The 20,454-nt window shown below is 44.5% G+C and overlaps 1 protein-coding gene across 1 annotated transcript in view; it reads left to right on the top strand.

Moving 5' to 3' along the window:
• Nucleotides 1-20,454, top strand: part of LOC133372116 (uncharacterized) — a 135,468-nt gene that overhangs the window by 12,604 nt on the left and 102,410 nt on the right. Inside the window, exons 4-12 of the mRNA XM_061600419.1 lie at nucleotides 1,237-1,374; nucleotides 2,766-2,952; nucleotides 4,386-4,522; nucleotides 11,926-12,032; nucleotides 13,964-14,129; nucleotides 14,750-14,932; nucleotides 15,516-15,668; nucleotides 17,130-17,274; nucleotides 19,655-19,813. Coding sequence (XP_061456403.1) covers nucleotides 1,237-1,374; nucleotides 2,766-2,952; nucleotides 4,386-4,522; nucleotides 11,926-12,032; nucleotides 13,964-14,129; nucleotides 14,750-14,932; nucleotides 15,516-15,668; nucleotides 17,130-17,274; nucleotides 19,655-19,813 — 1,375 coding nt within the window. The remainder of the gene's footprint in view (nucleotides 1-1,236; nucleotides 1,375-2,765; nucleotides 2,953-4,385; nucleotides 4,523-11,925; nucleotides 12,033-13,963; nucleotides 14,130-14,749; nucleotides 14,933-15,515; nucleotides 15,669-17,129; nucleotides 17,275-19,654; nucleotides 19,814-20,454) is intronic.

The raw sequence follows: 20,454 nt of genomic DNA, 5'->3' as shown, positions 1-20,454 counted from the left end.
TATCCACCATCTGACCAGAGAAACCATCCACCAACAGCATCTCAGTCTTATCAGGATTGAGTTTCAGTTTGTTAGTTCTCATCCAGTCCATTGTTGCGTCCAGACAACGGTTCAGCACATCGACCGCCTCACCTGAAGAAGATGAAAAGGAGAAGTAGAGCTGCGTGTCATCAGCGTACTGATGACAACGCACTCCAAAACTCCTGATGACCGCACCTAACGGCTTCATATAGATGTTAAAAAGCATGGGAGACAAGACCGAACCCTGCGGGACCCCATATTGGAGAACCCACGGGGTCGAGCAATGTTCCCCAAGTATTATCTTCTGGAGACGGCCCGCCAAGTAGGAGCGGAACCACTGCCAAGCAGTGCCTCCAACACCCAACTCCGCAAGCCTCTCCAGAAGGATACCATGGTCGATGGTATCAAAAGCCACTGAGAGATCAAGGAGAATCAACAGAGTTACACTCCCTCTGTCTCTCTCCCGACATAGGTCATCACACAGGGCGACCAAGGCCGTCTCACTGCCGAAACCGGGTCTGAAACCCAACTGAAATGGATCTAGATAATCGGTTTCATCCAATAGCGCCTGGAGCTGGTCAGCAACCACTCGTTCCAGGACCTTGCCCAAGAATGGAACATTTGCCACTGGTCTATAGTTGTTAAAGTCCTCTGGGTCCAAGGAAGGTTTTTTCAGGAGTGGTCTCACCACCGCTTCTTTCAGACAGCCAGGGACCACTCCCTCTCGTAAAGAGGCATTTATCACTTCCTTGGCCCAGCTGGCTGTTCCATCCTTGCTAGTTTTTATAAGCCAAGAGGGGCAAGGATCAAGTACCGAAGTGGTTGAACGTACCTGTCCAAGCACCTTGTCCACGTCCTCGAACCGAACCGACTGAAACTCATCCAACAAAACATGACTAGACTGTGCTCCAGACACCTCATTAGGATTAACTGTCATAAAATGGGAATCTAGGTCCCGACGAATGCATAAGATCTTATGCTGGAAGTGCTCAGCAAACTCATTACAGCGGGTTACCGATGTATCTGCCATGTCCTGTGGAGTAGCCCTCGGACAACTCTAAAAAGCTCCGCTGGGCGGGAGAGAGATGCCTTAATAGTGGCGGCGAAATGTTGTTTCTTCGCCGCCCTCACCGCTCCTACATACCGTTTGGTAGAAGCACATGCATTTCCGAGCCAAGGGAAATAATTCTCCTTGTTCATTGTCTTGTTCATTAGGTGGATGTCTTGGGGAAATGCCCAACCAACTATCAGAGGAAAGGACCTCTCCTTTTGAAGACAAAAGATTTAAACCTTTGTTCTCACCGGTTTTCTGGATTTACTTCTCTGAGGTCTGTGGCTCTGCCCAGTGCACCAGTAAGTTCTCATTCTGGAGCCTCTTATTCCCCCAATATTCCTTTCAAAGAGCTATAGCAGCCCTTCAGAACTTTAGGAGCAAAACCCACAAACGACCATTTAGCAAGTGGAAACTTACTGCACTGAGCGTACAACCACATGTGGAATGGTTCCCTTGTTGTTAGGCTGATCCACCCATTCTATTTCCATTCCATTTTAGTTTCAGATGCATTTGAGTCATAAGCCTGCCCCATCCTGTTTTCTGTGCATTTTTAAAAACCATATGAAAAACAGCCATTTATATTGTATGCGCTTTTTTCCAAATTGCGGACACACACCATACATCTAAAGCATATTTAAAGCACATGACTTCACCACCCCACTGCCAAAAAACCCCATGGAAACTGTAGTTTACCCCTCACTGAGCTACAGTTCCCAGCACCCTTAACAAACAAAGGCCCAAGGATTCTTTTGGGGAACATCATGTGTTTTAAGTGTCCTTTAAATGTATGGTGCGTATGCAGACCTAAAATGCATTCCCCCTACAATATGCAGGTTTGCGCACACTTTTCCTGTTCTGTGTGCAATTAAACCACAAAATCTGGAGAAGTGCACTGTCTGATTGACAGAAGCATTCCGATTTGTGTGTAAGTCCAGGACTGCTGAATTAGGTTGGCTTCCTTTGAAAAACGGACCATACAAATTTCTTATACATCTCTAACTTTAGCATCCACCCTAGAAAAAGGAGAATCTTATAACTCTCCGTTTCCTCTAGACTACTAATCAGGTGCACATCATATAGATGACATGGTTATGGATCCACTATAGCAGAAGTAGCCAACATAGTGCCCCCCAGATGTTTTTGGACTACAGCTTCCATCATCCCTGACCATTGGCCATGCTGGCCCTGTCTGCGGGCCCCAATCTCCCTCCTGTGTCCCTGCATGCCTGCACAAACACATTTAAATTCAACTGGTAGGGCCACTGCATGCATCAGAATACATACCTGCCATCATCCAAGATGTCGGTGGAGGCATATTGACACCCCCACTGCCATCTTGGGTGATGGCAGGCATGTGCACTGATGCATGAGGAGGTGCGACCGGGCATATTTAAGCACCCACTGGCTGCACACGCATGTGGGGGTGATGTCACCTGGGAGAGCAAAGCTCCTGCTCCACAATCTGAGCCACTGTCCAGTCACTGCTCACCACTCGATGCTGGCAGGGGTTACAGAGTGGGAACTCCACTCTTCCAGCCCCAGTCACAGGGACCCTCGGCCAGCTGCAGGGCCCTTGGCCAGTGCCTGACCTGGCCACCTGCTGGCACTGGGCCTGAGTCCAACTTACATCTGGAGGGCCTCCAGTAAGTTGCCAGTCAATAATCAACCTGTCTTCGTCCTTTAGTCTGAGCAGCAGCTCTTGTCATCCAAGCTTGAATGTGTTCAGAGGTTTGAGGAGGGGATCCTGGCAGAATCCCAGTGCACAGAGTCCCATCTCATTACACCTCCTGTGAGGGAGGGCAGTGGTGTGACGACGCAGACGCAGATGTCAATGAAGCTGTTCCGAAGGGAAGCTGGCATCACAGCCCGTGAAAGAGGTTAGTGCAAAGGTGGTGAATGGTAGGCCCCAAGACTGGCCCTGCAACCAGTTTTATTTGCCCCATCCCCAAGCCGAGACAGTGGTGACAAGTGTCTCCTCTGCTCTTCAGATCAATCATTTGAAGAGCAAAGAAGGCGTGATTTTGGTCCCCATCATGGCCATAGGAGAAGGAGGAGGAGCTGCTCCTCTGGTGATCAACACAGATCAGCTGACTAGTAGGGCAATGAGGGTGTGTGTGGTGTGCATGCATGTGTGAGTGCCATGCCCACTTTGGGGGCACACCCACCACTGGTATGTGACCCCTGTATGGGTTGCAACTGGGAGATGCAGCTCTTGGTCTCAAAATGGTTAGCTACCCTGAATTAGAAGATGCCTCATAGAATCATAGAACTTAGAATCATAGGGCTGAAAGGGTCCTATAAGGCCATCAAGTCCAACTCCCTGCTCAGTGAAGGAATCCAACCTAAAGCATACCCGATAAGTGGCTGTCCAGCTGCCTCTTGAAGGCCTCCATTGTTGGAGAGCCCACCACCTCCCTAGGTCATTGTCGTACCGCTCTAACAGTTAGGAAGCTTTTCCTGATGTTCAGCCAAAATTTGACTTCCTGCAACTTGAGCCCGTTATTCCGTGTCCTGCACTCTGGGACGATCGAGAAGAGATTCTGGCCCTCCTCTGTGTGGCAACCTTTCAAGTACTTGAAGAGTGCTATTGTATCTCCCCTCAGTCTTCTCTTCTCCGGGCTAAACATGCCCAGGTCTTTCAGTCTTTCCTCATAGGGCTTTGTTTCCAGTCCCCTCAACATCCTTGTTGCTCTCCTCTGAACCTACCTTCAAGCAATGATAAATTAATAGAAAGCCTTTTTGAACTGTACTCAGCTGGGAAATGAGACTTCTTTTATTCCAGAGATGCTAGGGCCATACTGGATTTGATTCAGTTCACACTGAAAGGTGAACCTGCTTCATTCTCACTTCCTTAAACTGAAATACAGCCATTCTTCGAAACTGGCACATCTCTGGATTTTTGCAGTGCAGTTCTCCAGCCAAGGAATGTGTACGAAAAATGCGTGTACAGTGTGCATAATAACGCATATATTGGTGTTTGTATGCATTTTTCTGGGTTTGTATTCTCAAAAGTCTGCACTAAAATGCTGACAAATGTTCAACAATCCCAAATGCTAATGAGAAATGATAATATAACACATTGCAGAGGGGGACCGAGGGTGAGCAGTTTTCCTGAGGCCACATGCTGATGGTTATATTCCTCAGAGCTTGGAAAAGTTACTTTTTTGAACTACAGCTCCCATCAGCCCCAGCCAGCATGGCCACTGAATTGGGCTGATGGGAGTTGTTGTTCAAAAAAGTAACTTTTCCAAGCTCTGGACTATTCCTCAATTATTTCCCATTGTCTATGGGAATGGTTTTACTTCTGCAGTGGACAGCAAGGCCTTCTATGAAAGCAGCCTGTTGTATGAAAGAGAAAAACCAGCAAGATTGTTGGAAGAGGAGGAGAACGTGGCGGCGGCTAAAATACTACAGAAGCTCTGTATGAAATCTCGTCTGGATTCTGAGGTAAGCTGTTATAGAATTGTTGTCATAAGTATTGTTTATTGCAAGGGTTGCCAGTGTGGCACCTGTGTATGCAGTGGCACCCCTGAGTTCTCCTGGCATCCGAAAAGACTTGGAGCCACCCCCTCACTGCCCCCTTGGTCATAAGGTGAGTAAGGTTGGTACTTCTTGTCTCCCTTTAAAAGTACATACAGCTGAAGGAGGAAGTTGGAACAGCGACCCTTTTTCCCACTTCCTCTTTCAGCTTTATGTATTTTTAAAGGCTCAGATTAATTCTACTGGATCTATTACCCAGATCTATTGAAAAAAAGGATGTGTGCATGCATGGGTGGGGGACTGACACAGGGGAGGATGGAAAGAAGTGACCCAGAGGTGGTGGTGCTTACAGCACTCACTCGAAAATCCAAATGTTCCCATGCGCCTAAAAAGGACCCTCTGGATAATTGGAGGGCAAATAACCAAGATTAATATGGAATATGGAATAGTAATAACAATATTTATTAAAATCATTAATGCTTAAACTAAATTTAGTTTAATATTAAAATAATTATTAATAATACTATGCATGTATTAAATTATTTACCTCCTCAGTGAGAACTAGCCATACAACTCCCCAACACCCTTTCTGTACAATGAAAGCAAGCAACATCTACAGCAGGTGTGGTTGGCTGCCCAAATGTTGCCAAACTACAACTCCCATCATCTCTAGCCATTGGCCATGCTTACTAGGGCTGATGGGAGTTGTAGTTCAGCAACCTCTGAAGGTCCACAGGCTCCTCACCCTCATATCTACAGGAGCATCAAGTGAGGGCGAAATGGCACATAAGATTATCACATTGAAGATATCTGGTTTTCTTTATTTGTTACATATCAGCGGGGCCAGGCTGGAGAAGATATGGCCCTCCAGACATTGTTAAACTCCAACTCCCATCAGTCCCAACCAGCGCAGACAATTGTCAGGGATTATGAGAGCTGGTGAATGTGAAAGTTGGACAGTGAAAAAAGTGGATAAGAGAAAAATCAACTCATTTGAAATGTGGTGTTGGAGGAGAGCTTTGCTCATACCATGGACCATGAAAAAGACAAATAAATGGGTGTCAGAACAGATTAAACCAGAACCATCACTAGAAGCTAAAATGATGAAACTGAGGTTATCATACCTTGGACACATAATGGCCTTCCTGTTTTTCTACTCCCTTCTGTTTTTACCAGCATTATTGTCTTTTCTAGTGAATCATGTCTTCTCATTATGTGTCAGATTTAGGCCAAAGGTCTGATAGGGAATTCTTTGAACATTCAAATCCTCCCAATCATTGGGTATCTGGTACAATCTGGAAACAGGGACAACAGAGACAGAGCTAAGATGTGCAGCCTTGCTCTCCCTCAACAACTTCGTGGGGATGTCACCTGGAGAGGGCTTGTGCATGGGCAGTGTTGGAAGATGAATGGCAGTCTTGTGTCATCTTCTAAAAAATCATCCCATTTGTGATGGCATCAGCTTTCATGGACCGGAAACCCACTTCTCCAGTTGCAGACAGATTGTGTTTGTGTTCGGGAGGAGAGAGTGTTGTATGAATCAGGCCTGAGACTGATTGGTTCCAAAGAGCTCGAGATAAATGAATTCCATTAATTGATGTTTTGTGTATCCCTGGGTTGAGAAGTCACAATAAAAAGGCCATCGCCCCGATCAGAAGAACAGATTCAGGGTCACTTGCATTGAGTTACATCCCCTCCTGGCCTGTTGTTCTATGACAGTTCTTCATCAACCCTTGGGTCTGCCCAGCCTCTGAGCTGACACAGAGACAGAGAGAGATCTTTTGTCATTGGTAACAAAACTGAAGACTCCTCAATCCTGTCTAGATTGTTCCTTTGTGGTTTTTATTTCCTACCAGGTAGGAATGGGTGAGAAATTCAATTTAGTTTGCATTTAAAGCTGAATTTATCAAATTCGCACTTTCTGAAACATTATGAGACCTGACATGAGGCCTTCCTTCAAAATTCACACTTATCTGAATTTTGGAATGCAGTTCTCCAACTAAACAAGATTAAGGTCACTTAATGGTGAGTTCGTGACAGGAGGCGTGATTTAACCTGGGGATCTGCTGCTTCATAATTCCATCTCTCACCCACTACTTCACTACGCCAGTTGCTGCTCATTTTGCGTGATGAACTGGGTAGTTATTTTTAATGGCACTTTGATTTTTTTCACACAGTGTTGCCATTTTAGAGCATTGCGTTGCTGGCGTTTCCTTCTTCACCTGTGAAGAAAGCTGGCGGGCTGACTGGCCTGCAAGCCAAAGATGTTCGACAACCGCAACGTAGTTGATAGGAATCCAAGCTGTCTGCCCACCCAGTGGGCTTCATTCTGGGGGATTGTCAGCCCATCAGATCATCCATCTCTGAAACAGATCCCCCACCCTCCCTTCTCTCTTGCCTTTCCATTTGGACATCTTCCTCCTGCCCACTTCCCTGCCCTGAGCAACCCTTTTGCTCGCTTAAGGGCCCCATTCCTTAATCTGCATTTAAATTCAATCTGTTCACACAATGGCATTTCAAATGACTCTCTAAAGCTCCCTGGTGAGTGGCATGCTTTCCCCCCCCTCTCCTTTGAATGAGAATTGGGGAGCTGCTCCCCTCCCACCACCATCACCCATTTATCCTTGGCTTTTGTTGCCTGAATGTAGCGCATAATCTTGATCGCATTCAAAGCCAAAACAATACCAGGGGACAAATGAGACTATCCACGGCTACTAAAGACGTGTTTTCCCAGGCAGTGTTGTGGACATTTCCCATAAGCCTCTTCCTGGACCAGAGGGCTTTTTTAAAAAAAGTTGGAGAGATGGAGATAGGAATGAAGGAAAGGGTGGGAGTGGGCTGGAGCTTGGGACTATAATACAGAAACCATACCCGCCTAGGAGGCAAGCACACTGAAAACAGCAGATAAGTCTGTTCAGTACAAAAACCAGAGCTTGGAAAAGTTACTTTTTTGAACTACAACTCCCATCAGCCCTGGGCAACATGGCCACTGGATTAGGCTGATGGGAGCTGTAGTTCAAAAAAGCAACTTTTCCAAGCTCTGACAAAAACATGTGCATTGTGAATACTTCACCTCTCTTTAAAGGCAGACAAATTACCATTTGAAGGCTAGCAGTAGTTCCTTCCAAAACCCAGATGATATCCAGATGGTACAGGGAAAGGTAAAACTTTAAGGGAAGGGCTGTAGCTCAGTGGGAGAGCTAGGGATGGAGCAGAAATTCTATTCAGTTTGCATTTAAAGGTGAGCCTACCTAATTCACAGTTTCTGAAGCAAGACACGAACCAACACATAGCCTTCCTTTGAAATGTGCACGTCTCTGAATTTTGCAACACAGTACACCGGCCAAGTAATGTGTACAAAATCGCTAGGGGAAAGGGTACAAAAAATGCATACGCTAGTGAAAATCACATACAAAAATGCATTAAATTCGGGGAAACTGCTTTGTAAAAATGTGTATTAGAGGAAACGGCATACAAAATTGTATGTCAGGAGAAATTCACACTAAGGTCCTGATGAATTTTCAGGAGGGTTTTTTAAAAAACAAAACCACACACTGGTGTGGAAATGCGGAGGTTGGAGGTTGAAAAAAATGAGAAACCAACGTTGACAGTTTCACATAGCCTTAAGGAACACAGACCTGCTTGGCCTTCAAAAGGTTCCCAGTTCAATCTCTGGCATGTTCAGGCTGTCAGAAAGCCTGGAGAGCTGCTACCAACAGTCCGATCTAGAAAGGATTATGAATAATACATAGTAGTATTAGGAAGATTACTAATCATCATGAGCATTAGTAATCATAATAACTAGCACTGTCGAGGGGTGTAAATGCCAAAACAAATGAAATGAATATTAACTTTAAAAAAAACTAACACGCCAACCCATACTAGCCCAAGACATTTTGTGGCCGGAGGTGAAGGAGGTGTGTTAAGGTGGCTTAAATTGTTTATATTCTATCTGTTTTTTATTAATGACTGATGGGTTTTGTTTTGTAGATAGTCAATCTGTCAATTTCGGCTTCTCGCTGATTCTCATTTTTCCAGCTTTCAGTTCAGTTCTTCACGTTTCCGTTTGTGAATTCTTTTTTTTTTTAGTTCTTTTGAAAGTTCATTAGCACTGCAGAGAAAAAGTCTCCTAACAGACCTTTTTAATGTATTTTTGCCTAAGACACACACTCTGGCAAGCGATTTTCCCTGTTATGCATTTTGGTAAGTCATTTTCACTCCTACGTGCATTTTTATGCAGCCTTTACTCTCTAGTATATGCATTTTTGTATACACATTATTGGATTAGAGAACTGCATTGCGACGTTTGGAGAAACACAAATGTTGATGGATGGCTGTGTTCAGTTTGTGTATTGTTTCAGGAACTGTGAATCAGGTGGATTCACCTTTAAATGCAAACTGAACTGCATTTCTCCCCCATCCCTCGCCATATATCGCCCTGTGTTTCTTTGGAGAAAGAATGATTCATAAATATAAATGAATGCATCTAGCTTGAATAAGAAGGCACTCCTCATTCGTTCCCCATTCTGAAACTGCTTAGAGTGGTGGCTGAATCTTATTTAAATACTGGCAAATAGTTGGAGGGGACTGCCCCGTTTAGCTGCCCCTCATCCCCCGCATTTGCCACCTGAGGTGGTCACCTCATTCTGCCTAACTGTAGAGCTGGCCGTGGTGCTGCCCAGGAGCATCATTTTTGCAAAAGTGGGAAAGTTTCCAAACCAGTGTTGATCAACTACATTTTGTAGCTCTGGTATAAAAGCTGAAAGTGTTGGGTTCCTGACCCCCAAGCTCTCTGAAATTCTGTACAATCCCAGGTGTATACAAGTGCATTCCTACCAAAGGCGGCCTCTTCAGTAAACACCCTGCTTGCTTACAGAATGCCCCAGTGTTCGTGGAAAAGGAGAGTTCAGGAGTGGCTTCCAAGAACAACAAAATGGAGGCATGATCTGCAGCCAGCTATGGATGCTGCTGTGAAGTCTGCCAAGAGAGTTCCTCCCTCCCATTTGCAAATAAAATGAAGCCGACTTTGTGTAAGGTGGTGAAGGAAGACCTTTCCCTGCTCAGTCAATTTGGAAACAGTTTTTTTTAAAAATATATATATTGCTGATCCTACAGCACAATCCTATGGTGTGAGGTGCAATCAGGATAGGAATTTGGGGCAGATATCCAAGGCTCCACTCAGCAGAATGAGCAGGAGGGCTCTCAAATGCAGTGGTAACATTTTGAAGTAAGAAAAGTAATGCACGTTGTGATCTAAGTCTGTGTGCATACATGCAAACACACACATATATACTGGAAATTTGAATCCCTTCCACCCGTCGACAGTTCATACTGATTCAAGGATGCATCAGGCTCCACTGTGAACTATCTGTTGTCCTGACCATTTACCGGCTGACCTAGATCCTTGCCACACCCACCCTTTGGGACCCAGCCTGGAATGGGAGAATTTCCAACCAACCAAATGTCTGGGCTTTAACCCCAAATAGGGCCTGAAAAATCCTTTTTATTGGGAAATAAGCCAAAAACACCTCCTCAATGCTGCTTTCTTTCATGCCACTCCCTTTCAAATGTCTAATGCAATCTTATTAGGTGAGTCTAGGGTTTTTTTCTTCAAAGACTAGATGGGCGGATTACAGTGTTTAGATGTGGGATGGAATTACAGTGGTTCTACAGGGCCATGGAACAGGAAAAAGAAATATTTAGGATAGTAATTAAGTTTTCTGCCCACTTACCCCAATATTTTTTTATTACTAAAATCAAATGATTAAAGAAAACTGCTGTGAGGTATTACCTTTAGAGGTCGCTGTTCATATTCCTAATCCTTCAGAGTGTGGGTTTTGTATTTAACTTCTTGGGGATTCTCAGTTTATGTTGGTTGGGCACTAATACCGTTGTTCTACTGCAGGGGTTCCCAGTGTGGTGCCCTTGGGTGCCCTTTCATACCTCCAGTGGTGGTTGCAGAAAGGTCTCCATAGATAGCCCATTAAAAATCCACAATGCGTGAGAGACTGCTTGCTCTCCCTGCTCAGTTCCTGTTTGCATTGGCTCACCCTCTCCTGCATTGAACACGCCCCTTTAAGCATGCCCACACTTCACTGGATGTCAAGATTGGACACCCATCCTTCCCTCTGTTCTAATCAGAGGAGAGATGCAAGGAGCATCTCTCTGTGAGCGAGTACAGCAGTGGCTGATGTAGTTGGCTTTTCCCCCATTGATGCAGGGGACATGCCCGCGCCATTTTGTGGACCTGCTTCTTGTTCTGCTCTTTAAGATCTGGGAGTCATTTTGTGTTACCCTTCCCCCATAGATGCCATTTTGTGTTATTCCCACACACATACACACACAGGGAGACACAATGGTAGCCATTTTGTTATGCCATATCTCCCACAACAGCCATTTTGTCTTAGGCCACACACACCCCAGAAGCCATTTTGTGAATGGCATCTACAGCACTTTCTCAAAATTTGCCCACTGGCCAAAAAAAATGATGGCGGCTATTTTTCTCTGGTTGTACTGCTTTTCCTCTCTTGTTTGCTGTAGGATGTTTATTCTTATGGTGTATTTGTTCTGTATTATTCGATGTTATGACTTTATTTTTGTTTTGAAAGCCTAACTGTTCTATACCACCTAGAGAACTCATGTCATAGACTGATGGAGAAAATGTAACGATATATATGCAGACTGCCATTCCTGGTTGTATAGCCTGCCCAGCCCCTGCTGAATATTATCATCATCATCACCATTATTTGGGTTATCTCCAGTTAAGCTTTGCTCAGAGTAGACCCACTGAAATGAATGAACCTAAGCTAGTTATGCACATCAGTTTCATTTGAGTCCTACTCAGGCAAAAATAGCACTGGATGCTATGCATTTTTAATGATTGATTGAATAGTCGCTTGTTACCCAAAGGTCTCCAAGATTCTTGTATCACATTTGTTGTAATAATCATAACAATAAACATAATAAACATAAAACATAAAAAATGTACAAAACACCTGCCATTCATTATATACAATATATGCACACACAAAACAACCCCCCCCCAAAAAAGCCACAGGAAACATCGGCAGCATGCTAGTTAAAAAATGAACATCTCAAAAGCTATGGGTTGTATGCAATGCCAGTCTTGCTCAGAGTAGACCCTTTGAAATTGATGGAGATAACAAACTTAAGTTCATTCATTTCAGTGGGCCTACTCTAAGTTGAACTTAATTGGATGCTTCTTTATGTTCTTCACACTTAGGGGAGATGCAAAGCCATAGAACAGCCTCCAGTGATCCAGAATGTTTTGGATAAGGCTTTGCGGCTACAAATAACCAGCTGAGTCAATCAGATACATGAGCCAGCTTTCTGTCTTCCTTTCCTCCTAGTCCGCCGACCTATTCATGACGTTGGTCTTTGAGCTTCGACGTCTCTCTGCTGGTGCCTTGCTGAGCCTGTGGCGGGGATCTCCTTCAATGAAGTGTCAAGGCAACTGGTAAGGCAGCTTTAAAAACAAAAGGCAAGTGGCTATAGGACAAATGCTCAAAGGCAGCCGTGAAAGTTTAGTCCAAAGACGTTTGCCAGGTGTCGACTCCAATATCATCTCTGTCCCTTTAAACCACGTTTCCCCAATCTGGTGCCCTCCAAATGTTTTGGATTACAATGTCCATCATTCCTGTGTATTTAGGATTGAAGTGAGTGTTGCCTAAAGTGTCCATTTATGTAATGCCAAAAAAAAGAGGAGGAAGTCCATGATCAAAATAGAGAACATAGATTTGCACACAGTTTGCACAGCCATCAACAATCTGGTGACCTTCAGTTGTCAATGGACTGCAGCTCCCATCAACCCCATTAAACATGGCCAATTGTCAGTGATGATGGGAGTTGTTGCCCATCAACATCTGGAGGACACCGAGTTGCTGAAAGTTGGCCTAGAAAAAAATTATTCATTCTCTTGCTCAATCAATATAGAAGCTGTGAATGAGTGATTGGAGAAAGAGCAGTTGCAAGAATTGTGACATTTTCAAGGAAGGACCTTGACAAGTCTCTGGAATCCACTTACTTTAGAGACTCCAGAAAGAAGTCAGCAGCCAATGGGCAGATTGACACCATACATTTAAAGCACATTCAACACATATTTAATATACATTGCTTCCCCCAAACAATTCTGAGAACTGTAGTTTGTTAAGGATGCTAAGAGTTGCTGGGAAAACCCCTCACAGAGCTACAGTTCCCAGCACTCTTAACAAATGATAGTTCCCAGGATTCTTTGGAGGAAGCCATGTACTTTAAATGTGTATTAAATGTGTTTTAAATGTATGGTGTGGATCTGTCCAACGTTTCTGCATCCAGCAACAAAAATAGCTTCTTCAAAACTGTAGATTTCTTTCCACGTTGTCTGTGCTCTTGTAGCTTGTTGGTTTGGTGATGTTGTTTTTGCAGGAAACGCATCAGTAAATTAACTTTAATTGATTCTGTTAAGCAGAAGGCTTTCAGCCTGAATAAATCAAGGCTCAAAAATGGAAAAATGGAAGAGCATTGTTTTTCTTAATAACAAAGCTGGCATGGCTGTATCAGGCATCTGTCTCAGAACTGAATTTGAGGATGATGAGGATGAGGATGGATTTGTTAGTTGTTACCAAGCAATTTACAACACTATTAAAAATACGAATAAGTGTATTATCCCATGATATAAATTGTCATTAATTTATATATTGCTTAATGCCAAAATAGTTTTCTAAGTGGTTTACAAAACATAAAGACTAGTTTCACAAACATTAAAACATAAACATCCATCATTAAAATACACACTAAAGCAATCCCGTTAAAGCAATAAAATTAACACCTGTAATTAAAATATGCAACAAAACAGCCCCATTGATTTATGGCATGTACATCTGCACAAAATGAATTCTCTGTAAGTGCTTCGTGTGTGAGCAGAGCTTGGAAAAGTTACTTTTTTGAACTACAACTCCCATCAGCCCAATCCAGTGGCCGTGCTGGCTGGGGCTGATGGGAGTTGTAGTTCAAAAAAGTAACTTTTCCAAGCTCTGTGTGTGAGTGACTTTATTTTCATTTAAACCATGAGCTTTAAATGAAAATGGGAGGTGAATAAATTTTTCTTGTTTAAATTATAAATTTAAATTAAATTGTACTTTTTTACAAAAGTGTGTGTTTACACACACTCCCCTCCTTGGGGGAGTGGCTGTAGCTCAGGGGTAGAGCATTTCCCTTGCATGCAGAAAGTCCCAGGTTCAATCCCAGGAAGGGCTGGGAACATCCCCTGTCGGAAACCCTGGAGAGCAGCTGCCGGTCAGTGTAGACAGTACTGAGCTAGATGGACTAATGGCCTGACTCAGTGTAAGGCAGCATGCTGTGTTGCTCTTGGGTGAGGTAGGATGTGCTTCCTTCTTGTGTCCCTTTCAGGCAACCCCTAGAGGACGCTCTCCCTTCCTGCGCAACGGAAGCCTGCGTGATCCTGATGAAAGAGATGATCATTTCTGAAGAAGCAGAAGAGGAGAAAATAGAATCTTTCCTTTGGTCGCTCCCCTTTATCCCTGAACCCACTGCAGGCATGATAGATGCTCTGGCTGTAAGCATTCCAGTTGGTAGCTTCCAGGTGAAATTTAGCTGAGCTACATAGAAATAAAGTACATATGGGTATGGAACAGAATGGGCACCGTCCAGCTGAGGTCTCGGAATTGGGGTGGGGAACTAGAGATGCGAGCAGAAGATAGCGATGGAGGAGAAATTGGATTCACGTCCCCTTGAAGGGTGAACCTACCTAATTGGCACTTTCTAAAACAAGACGTGACCTAAAAGACAGCCATCCTTCAAAAATGGCACTTCTCGGGATTTCACAGTGCCTTTTGCCATCCAGGCACTGACGGCTGGTGGCTCCGGGTCAGTGGAGTAGTGGAACCTGCCCTGGTTTTTAGCCCAAACTTTCAAACAGCTATCCAAGGTGCCCCTCCCATTTGAAAAGAAATAAATGAATTAAAGGAAGCCAAGTCTGTGTGTAAGGTAGCGAAGGAAGGTAAGTGTTAACCTGGCACCAAAAATATGTTAGCAAAGGCACCAGGTGGACCTCAGTGGGGAGAGCATTCCACAGATGAGGAGCCACAACTGAAAAGGCTCTCTCCCTTGTCATCGCCCCCTGAGCTTTCCGCAGAGGAGGGACCCAGGGAAGTGACCTGTGTCTTGTTTTTCCAGCCTGTGCTGCAGTTACCACGAGGAAGACAGAATGCCCTTTTGGGAATAACTGCCCTGGTACATCATTTCTGTTCTGTGAGGGATGGTTGTGACCAGGAGCCTGCAGTACGGGGAATTATGAAGATTCTGAAAGGACACCTGGGGAGAAAATGTACCTTGCATGAGTCTGACGGAATTGGCCAGGTAGATGATTCTGAGGCAATATAGAAGATCACCTTTCCATTTCACTTTGTCATCACGACTTGTTCAGTCTCAAGTTGGACTGAGATGTCACCAGATTTTGAAAGCAGATGAATATTCAGATTTTAAAATTCAGTTCTTGATAGCAGCCATGATAAGCCATGGTTTATTGAGGCTGGAAACAAGACTAGCCTCCTACCAGGCTCATGCTCTTCCTTCTTCCCTCTCATCCTCCAGCATGACTGTCAGGAGGAGTTTCACTACCATTTTTTTATTAAACACAGCTTGCTATATCATCTGAGCCCCAGAAACTATGGTTAATCTTGAAGCGAACTTCAAGGCTGGTTTGTTTCAACAAACCATAGGCAAGATTAACCACAGTTTAGGCTTCAGATGTACCATTAACTTGTGGCTAACTGAAATTGGAAGTGAAAATCCATGGTTTATTGAAACATTTTTACTGTGCAGCACTCTGATCTCTTTGAGGAGGAAGAGTGGGGAATAAATGATTTTTAAACAGATGAAAAAATATAGCGAGAGGTACATCTAAATGGCACTTTATTTCAGCTTCACTTTGGATTTTCAGATGGAACTGACTTTAAAAGCAATTGGAAATGCGGGACTTGCAGCAGCACATCTTGTGCCTATCCTGAGTTCCTGTGCAACGCTGAAAAGCAACCCTCTAGAAATCCGACTTGCTGCCATAGAGGCCTTCCGGCGTGTTCCTTGTGCTGCCAATGTAAGTGGCATGTGGTTGACTCTTCCTTTGTCTCAGTGTTGGTCTTGTAGAACTCTGCAGGGAGGAGGAGAATGAGAAGAAAACTGGAATTAATTGGCTCCACCTGTCATTGGCTTTCTCTGTTAGTTGTTGTTGTTGTTAAAATTTCTATCCCACCCTTCCTTCCAAAGGGAGACAAGGGCAGCAAACAGATGATAAAACACTAACAACATCTTAAAAAGTAAACATCTGAAAAATATCTTTAAACAAATAATTCCATTACAGATGAATACTGGGATAAAGTCTCTACTTAAGAGGCTCATTGAAAGAGGAAGGTCTTCAGTAGGCACTGAAAAAACAACAGACATGGTGCCTGTCTTTAATATTTAATGGGAGGGAGTTCCAAAGGGTAGGTTCCACAACACTAAAGGTCTGCTTCCTATGTTGTGCGGAACAGACCTCCTGATAAGATGGTATCTGCAGGAGGCCTTCACCTGCAGAGCGCAGTGATCGACTGGCTATATAACGTGTGAGACGGCCTTTCAAGTATTCTGGTGTCAAGCTGTGTAGGGCTTTGTACAAAACTGGCACCTTGAACAAAGCCTGGTAGCTAATGGGCAGCCAGTGCAATTCTTTCAGCAGTGGGGCAACATGTTGGCAACATCCTGTCCCAATGAACACTGCCATGTTTTGCACCAGCTGCAGCCTCTGGACCAGCCTCAAGGACAACCCCTCATAGAGTGCATTACAGTAATCCAACCTGGAGGTTACCAGTGCATAGCAGTGATCAAGCTATCCTGGTCCAGAAATGGCAACAGCCAAAGCTAGTAATAGGCACTTCTAGTCATTGAGGTCACCTACTGTTTGGACTCCCTGCCTTCTGCCCCACCAGTCTCAATGGGCACCAGTCACAAGGGCATGACTGGGCCCTTGGACACCAGCCAGCCCCAGACCCATGGCACCATAGCCCAATACACACTCCCCAATGCGGGTGGTGCAGAGCTAATAAGCCCACCTGCATGCCCCACCTACCTCTTGTGTGAATGATGTGCGCACACAGAGGGCATGACTCCCATCCACCAAGATGACGGCAGGGGCATCAGTCCCTTAGGGAAGCCCCTGTCACCATCTTGTATGATGGCAGGCATGTGTGCACCAAATGTACCGCATTCACACTGATGGGAGAGGTAGGTGCGGCCTGTGTGCGGGCTTATTGAAGCCTGCATTGTCTGTATTGGAGGGGGTGCCTTGGAGCTCCCTCTCTGCGATCCACGGCAGGGTCCAGACACTGCCATGGATCACGGAACAGGAGCGCCACCCTCGCACTCTAAGGAGGGGCCCTCAGCCAAGGCCCAGCCTGGCCTCCCTCTGGCGCCAGCCCTGCCAGCCACCAGTGTTCATCTCACAGGATTGTCATAAAGATGGGAAAGGATATGGTCAACTGTTCTCCCTATCTTCTTTCTTTTTCTTTCTTCATTTTAGCATGGTGCATTAGTCCGTCTGTATCAAACCTACAATGAAGATGTAGAAATAAGAATAGCGTCTTATCTCACGGCCATGAAATGTCCAAGCGAAGCATTATTTCACCAAGTTCAATGGACTTTGCAGGAGGAGAAATCCAGCCAAGGTAAGATGGAGCCGCTGAAATATTCAGCCTCCCCCTAGTCATGTCCACATCACCCATTTAAAGCACATGGCTTTCCCCAAAGAATCCTGGGAACTGTCGTTTGTTAAGGGTGCTGGAAATTGTAGCACTGTGAGGGGTAAGCTACCGCTCCCAGGATTCCTGGGGGGAAGCCATGTGCTTGAAATGTATGCTGTGGATGTGACATCTGTTTCTCCCAATTAGACCCATAGGCTGGAGGTTCTCCACCACCGTGTTAGGCACTTCACATACTGTGACCAACCTGTGAACATCTGTTCAATTTTTGTTTATGGGGAAGGTTTTAGGAACATAGGAAGCTGCCTTGTACGGAGTCAGACCAGCTCAATATTTTCTACACTGACTGGTTTCAGGCGGGAGCCTCTCCCAGTCCTGCCTGGAGATGCTGGGGATTGAATTTGGGACTTGGGATCTTCTGCATGTGAGGCAGATGCTCTGCCCCTGAGCTAGGACCCTTCCCCATTTTCTTTAATGAGATCATCCAGAGGAGCACTGTTAGTTGTCCCCTGTGTTAGAGACGCCTAACTGGCTTCATCTAGAAGTTGGGCATATCATCATCATCAAATCATCATCAGAACTTATATTCCACCCTTCCTCCCAAAAGGAGCCCATTTAGTGTCACCGGTCCCATGCTGTGAAATGCTCTCTTCCAGGAGAGATTCAGCAGGCACCCTCACTTTTGACTTTCCCTTGAACATCTTTTGGGGCCAACAGGCCTTTGCAGCTGTTTAATTTTTATTTTTGATTAGCCCGTCACCTTAATGATTGTCTGCATTCTAATTTTTTAATGGCTTTTAATGTTCTTTTTTATGTATGTTTATTAATGTATTTTCAAGTTGATAGCAGCAGAATAAAGTTTACAGTAAAATAAAATAAACAGTTAATATAATGTGAAAGTTGATGTTATTCATTATAAGGAAACATTAGTCAAAAACAGGCCTCAAGTGTCTTACGTTTAAACAGCGTAAAGTGCCCTGATATTTTACAATATGTTGGTAAAGACATTACAAACGTATTTCTATACTGCCATATCATAAAATAAAAGAAGGCGAGATCACTGTGGTGGTGGCTTGTCCTGCTTGCTCTGAGAGCATCATCCGTACGTCTAATAGCAAACACAGGTAGTAAGTGCCAAAAGACATGCTGCTGAAATGAAACTACCAAGAAAAGATGGCACTGGCATGCTCAAGGAAGGCATGACAGATGAGCTGGAACTCTCAATTCTTATTAGGAGCTGGGAACACACTGCAACATCCATTTATGGAAATATGAGCAGAGTAACTCAGTGTTCTGAGCTGCGTGTGCCAGTGTGTGCATTTACCTAAGTAGCAAGCTTTTACCTTGCATTTACATCACTGAGACTCAAGACTTAGTAAAATAAGGAAAAGGTACTTTATTTACATAAATACATAGTAGATAAGAAAGGCATACCTCGTTCTAAGTTGGAAGTGCAATGCCTAGACTTGGGTATTGCCCTCATGGCTCAGGAGAGAGAACAAAGACAAAGATGTCTCATCTCTCCTTGTACAGTCGAAGAAGAAGACAAAGGAAGGAGGGGCAGGTCAGCTTCCCTGAGCATATCAGTTTACAATGGAAGGAAGTTAGGTAGAGAAGAGCACCAGTCAAGGTAGGCAAGCCCAGCCAGCTGGAGGACCCTAACTCTATCTTCCTTCTGGAACGCTGCGGCCAGATTGTTAACGAGGACCAAGCGGTCTGAACACATAACACCTGTTCTGGCTCATTTGCACTGGCTACCAATATGCTTCCGGGCCAGATTCAAAGTGTTGGTTTTAACCTATAAAGCCTTATATGGCGCGGGACCACAATACCTGCTGGAAAGCCTCTCCCAATATGAACCTGCCCGTACGCTGCGTTCTACATCGAAGGCCCTCCTCCAAGTTCCGACTCATAGAGAGGCTCGGAGGGTGGTAACAAGAACTAGGGCCTTCTCAGTGGTGGCCCCCAAATTGTGGAATAGTCTTCCCGATGAGGTGCGCTTGGCGCTGACATTGCTATCTTTTCGGCGCCAAGTTAAAACCTTCCTCTTTTCTAAGGCATTTTAATCTAAGTCAATCTAGTTTTTAAAATTTGTTGTAATTGATTTTAGATTTTTCATTCTTCTATATATGTTTTTGGTGTATTATATTATGGGATTTTATTGTATATATCTGTATTTTTTGTTGTACACCGCCCAGAGAGCTATGCTAGTGGGGCAGTATAAAAAATTTAACAAATAAATAAAAGAACCCAACAGGACTTGCCACACTTCCAACAATTTGTAGATCTGGCTTCCAAACACTAAGCTGTTCTTTAGTTTACACCTGTCTCTTGTCTGATTTTTAAGTGGGTGCATTTGTCTGGAGTCACCTTTCTGAGCTTCTGGAAACCGATGACCCGCTGAAGCAACATCTGAAGAATTCCCTTCCAAATGACATCCTTAGCAAAGAATTTGTCGGGGAGACGTGGAAGTTTTCCTCCTATTCAGATGTTACCTTCCACTCAGGTAGGCTTAGGAAGATCTGTAGCTTGTGGACTTCACCATGAATGAGTGATCAATTATATACCCTCGCGTCTAACTTTATAGATCAGCACATGGGTGTCCAGCTTTCATTGTTTTAAAAAAATGTAAGTTTCTGGCATTTAGGAATACAGGAAGCTGCATTATACTAAGTCAAAGACACAGGTCCATCTAGCTCAGTATTGTATACACTGACTGTCAGCAGCTCTGCAGGGTTTTAAGACACCAACTGGCAATGGCTCTCCTACTTGGAGATGCTGGGGATTGCACCCTGGTACCTTCCGCATGCAGGGCAGAAGCTCTGCCACTGAGCTATGGTCCTTCCCCATTTATGTAACTGTAAATGTTCTGCCTTCAAGTCGCTTCCAACTTATAGCAACTCTACGAAGAGGGTTTTCATGAGGCTGAGAGGCAGCGACTGGCCCAAGGTCACCCAGTGAGCTTCATGATTATGTGGGGATTCAAACCCTGCTCTCCCAGGTCGCAGTCCAACACCTTAACCACTACACCACACTGGCTCTCTTCCCCATTTATAGATATGAGATATGAGGCAAAACAGACAGACACTCTTCTCATTTTTTTTGTGAGGAACTAGCCTGCTCCCCACATGCACCTGGAAAAAAATC

This window comes from Rhineura floridana, chromosome 17 (genome assembly GCF_030035675.1).
Source record: "Rhineura floridana isolate rRhiFlo1 chromosome 17, rRhiFlo1.hap2, whole genome shotgun sequence".
NCBI lineage: Eukaryota > Metazoa > Chordata > Lepidosauria > Squamata > Rhineuridae > Rhineura > Rhineura floridana.
Note: the sequence above shows the minus strand (reverse complement) of the source record. Positions and strands in the feature narration are given on the sequence as shown.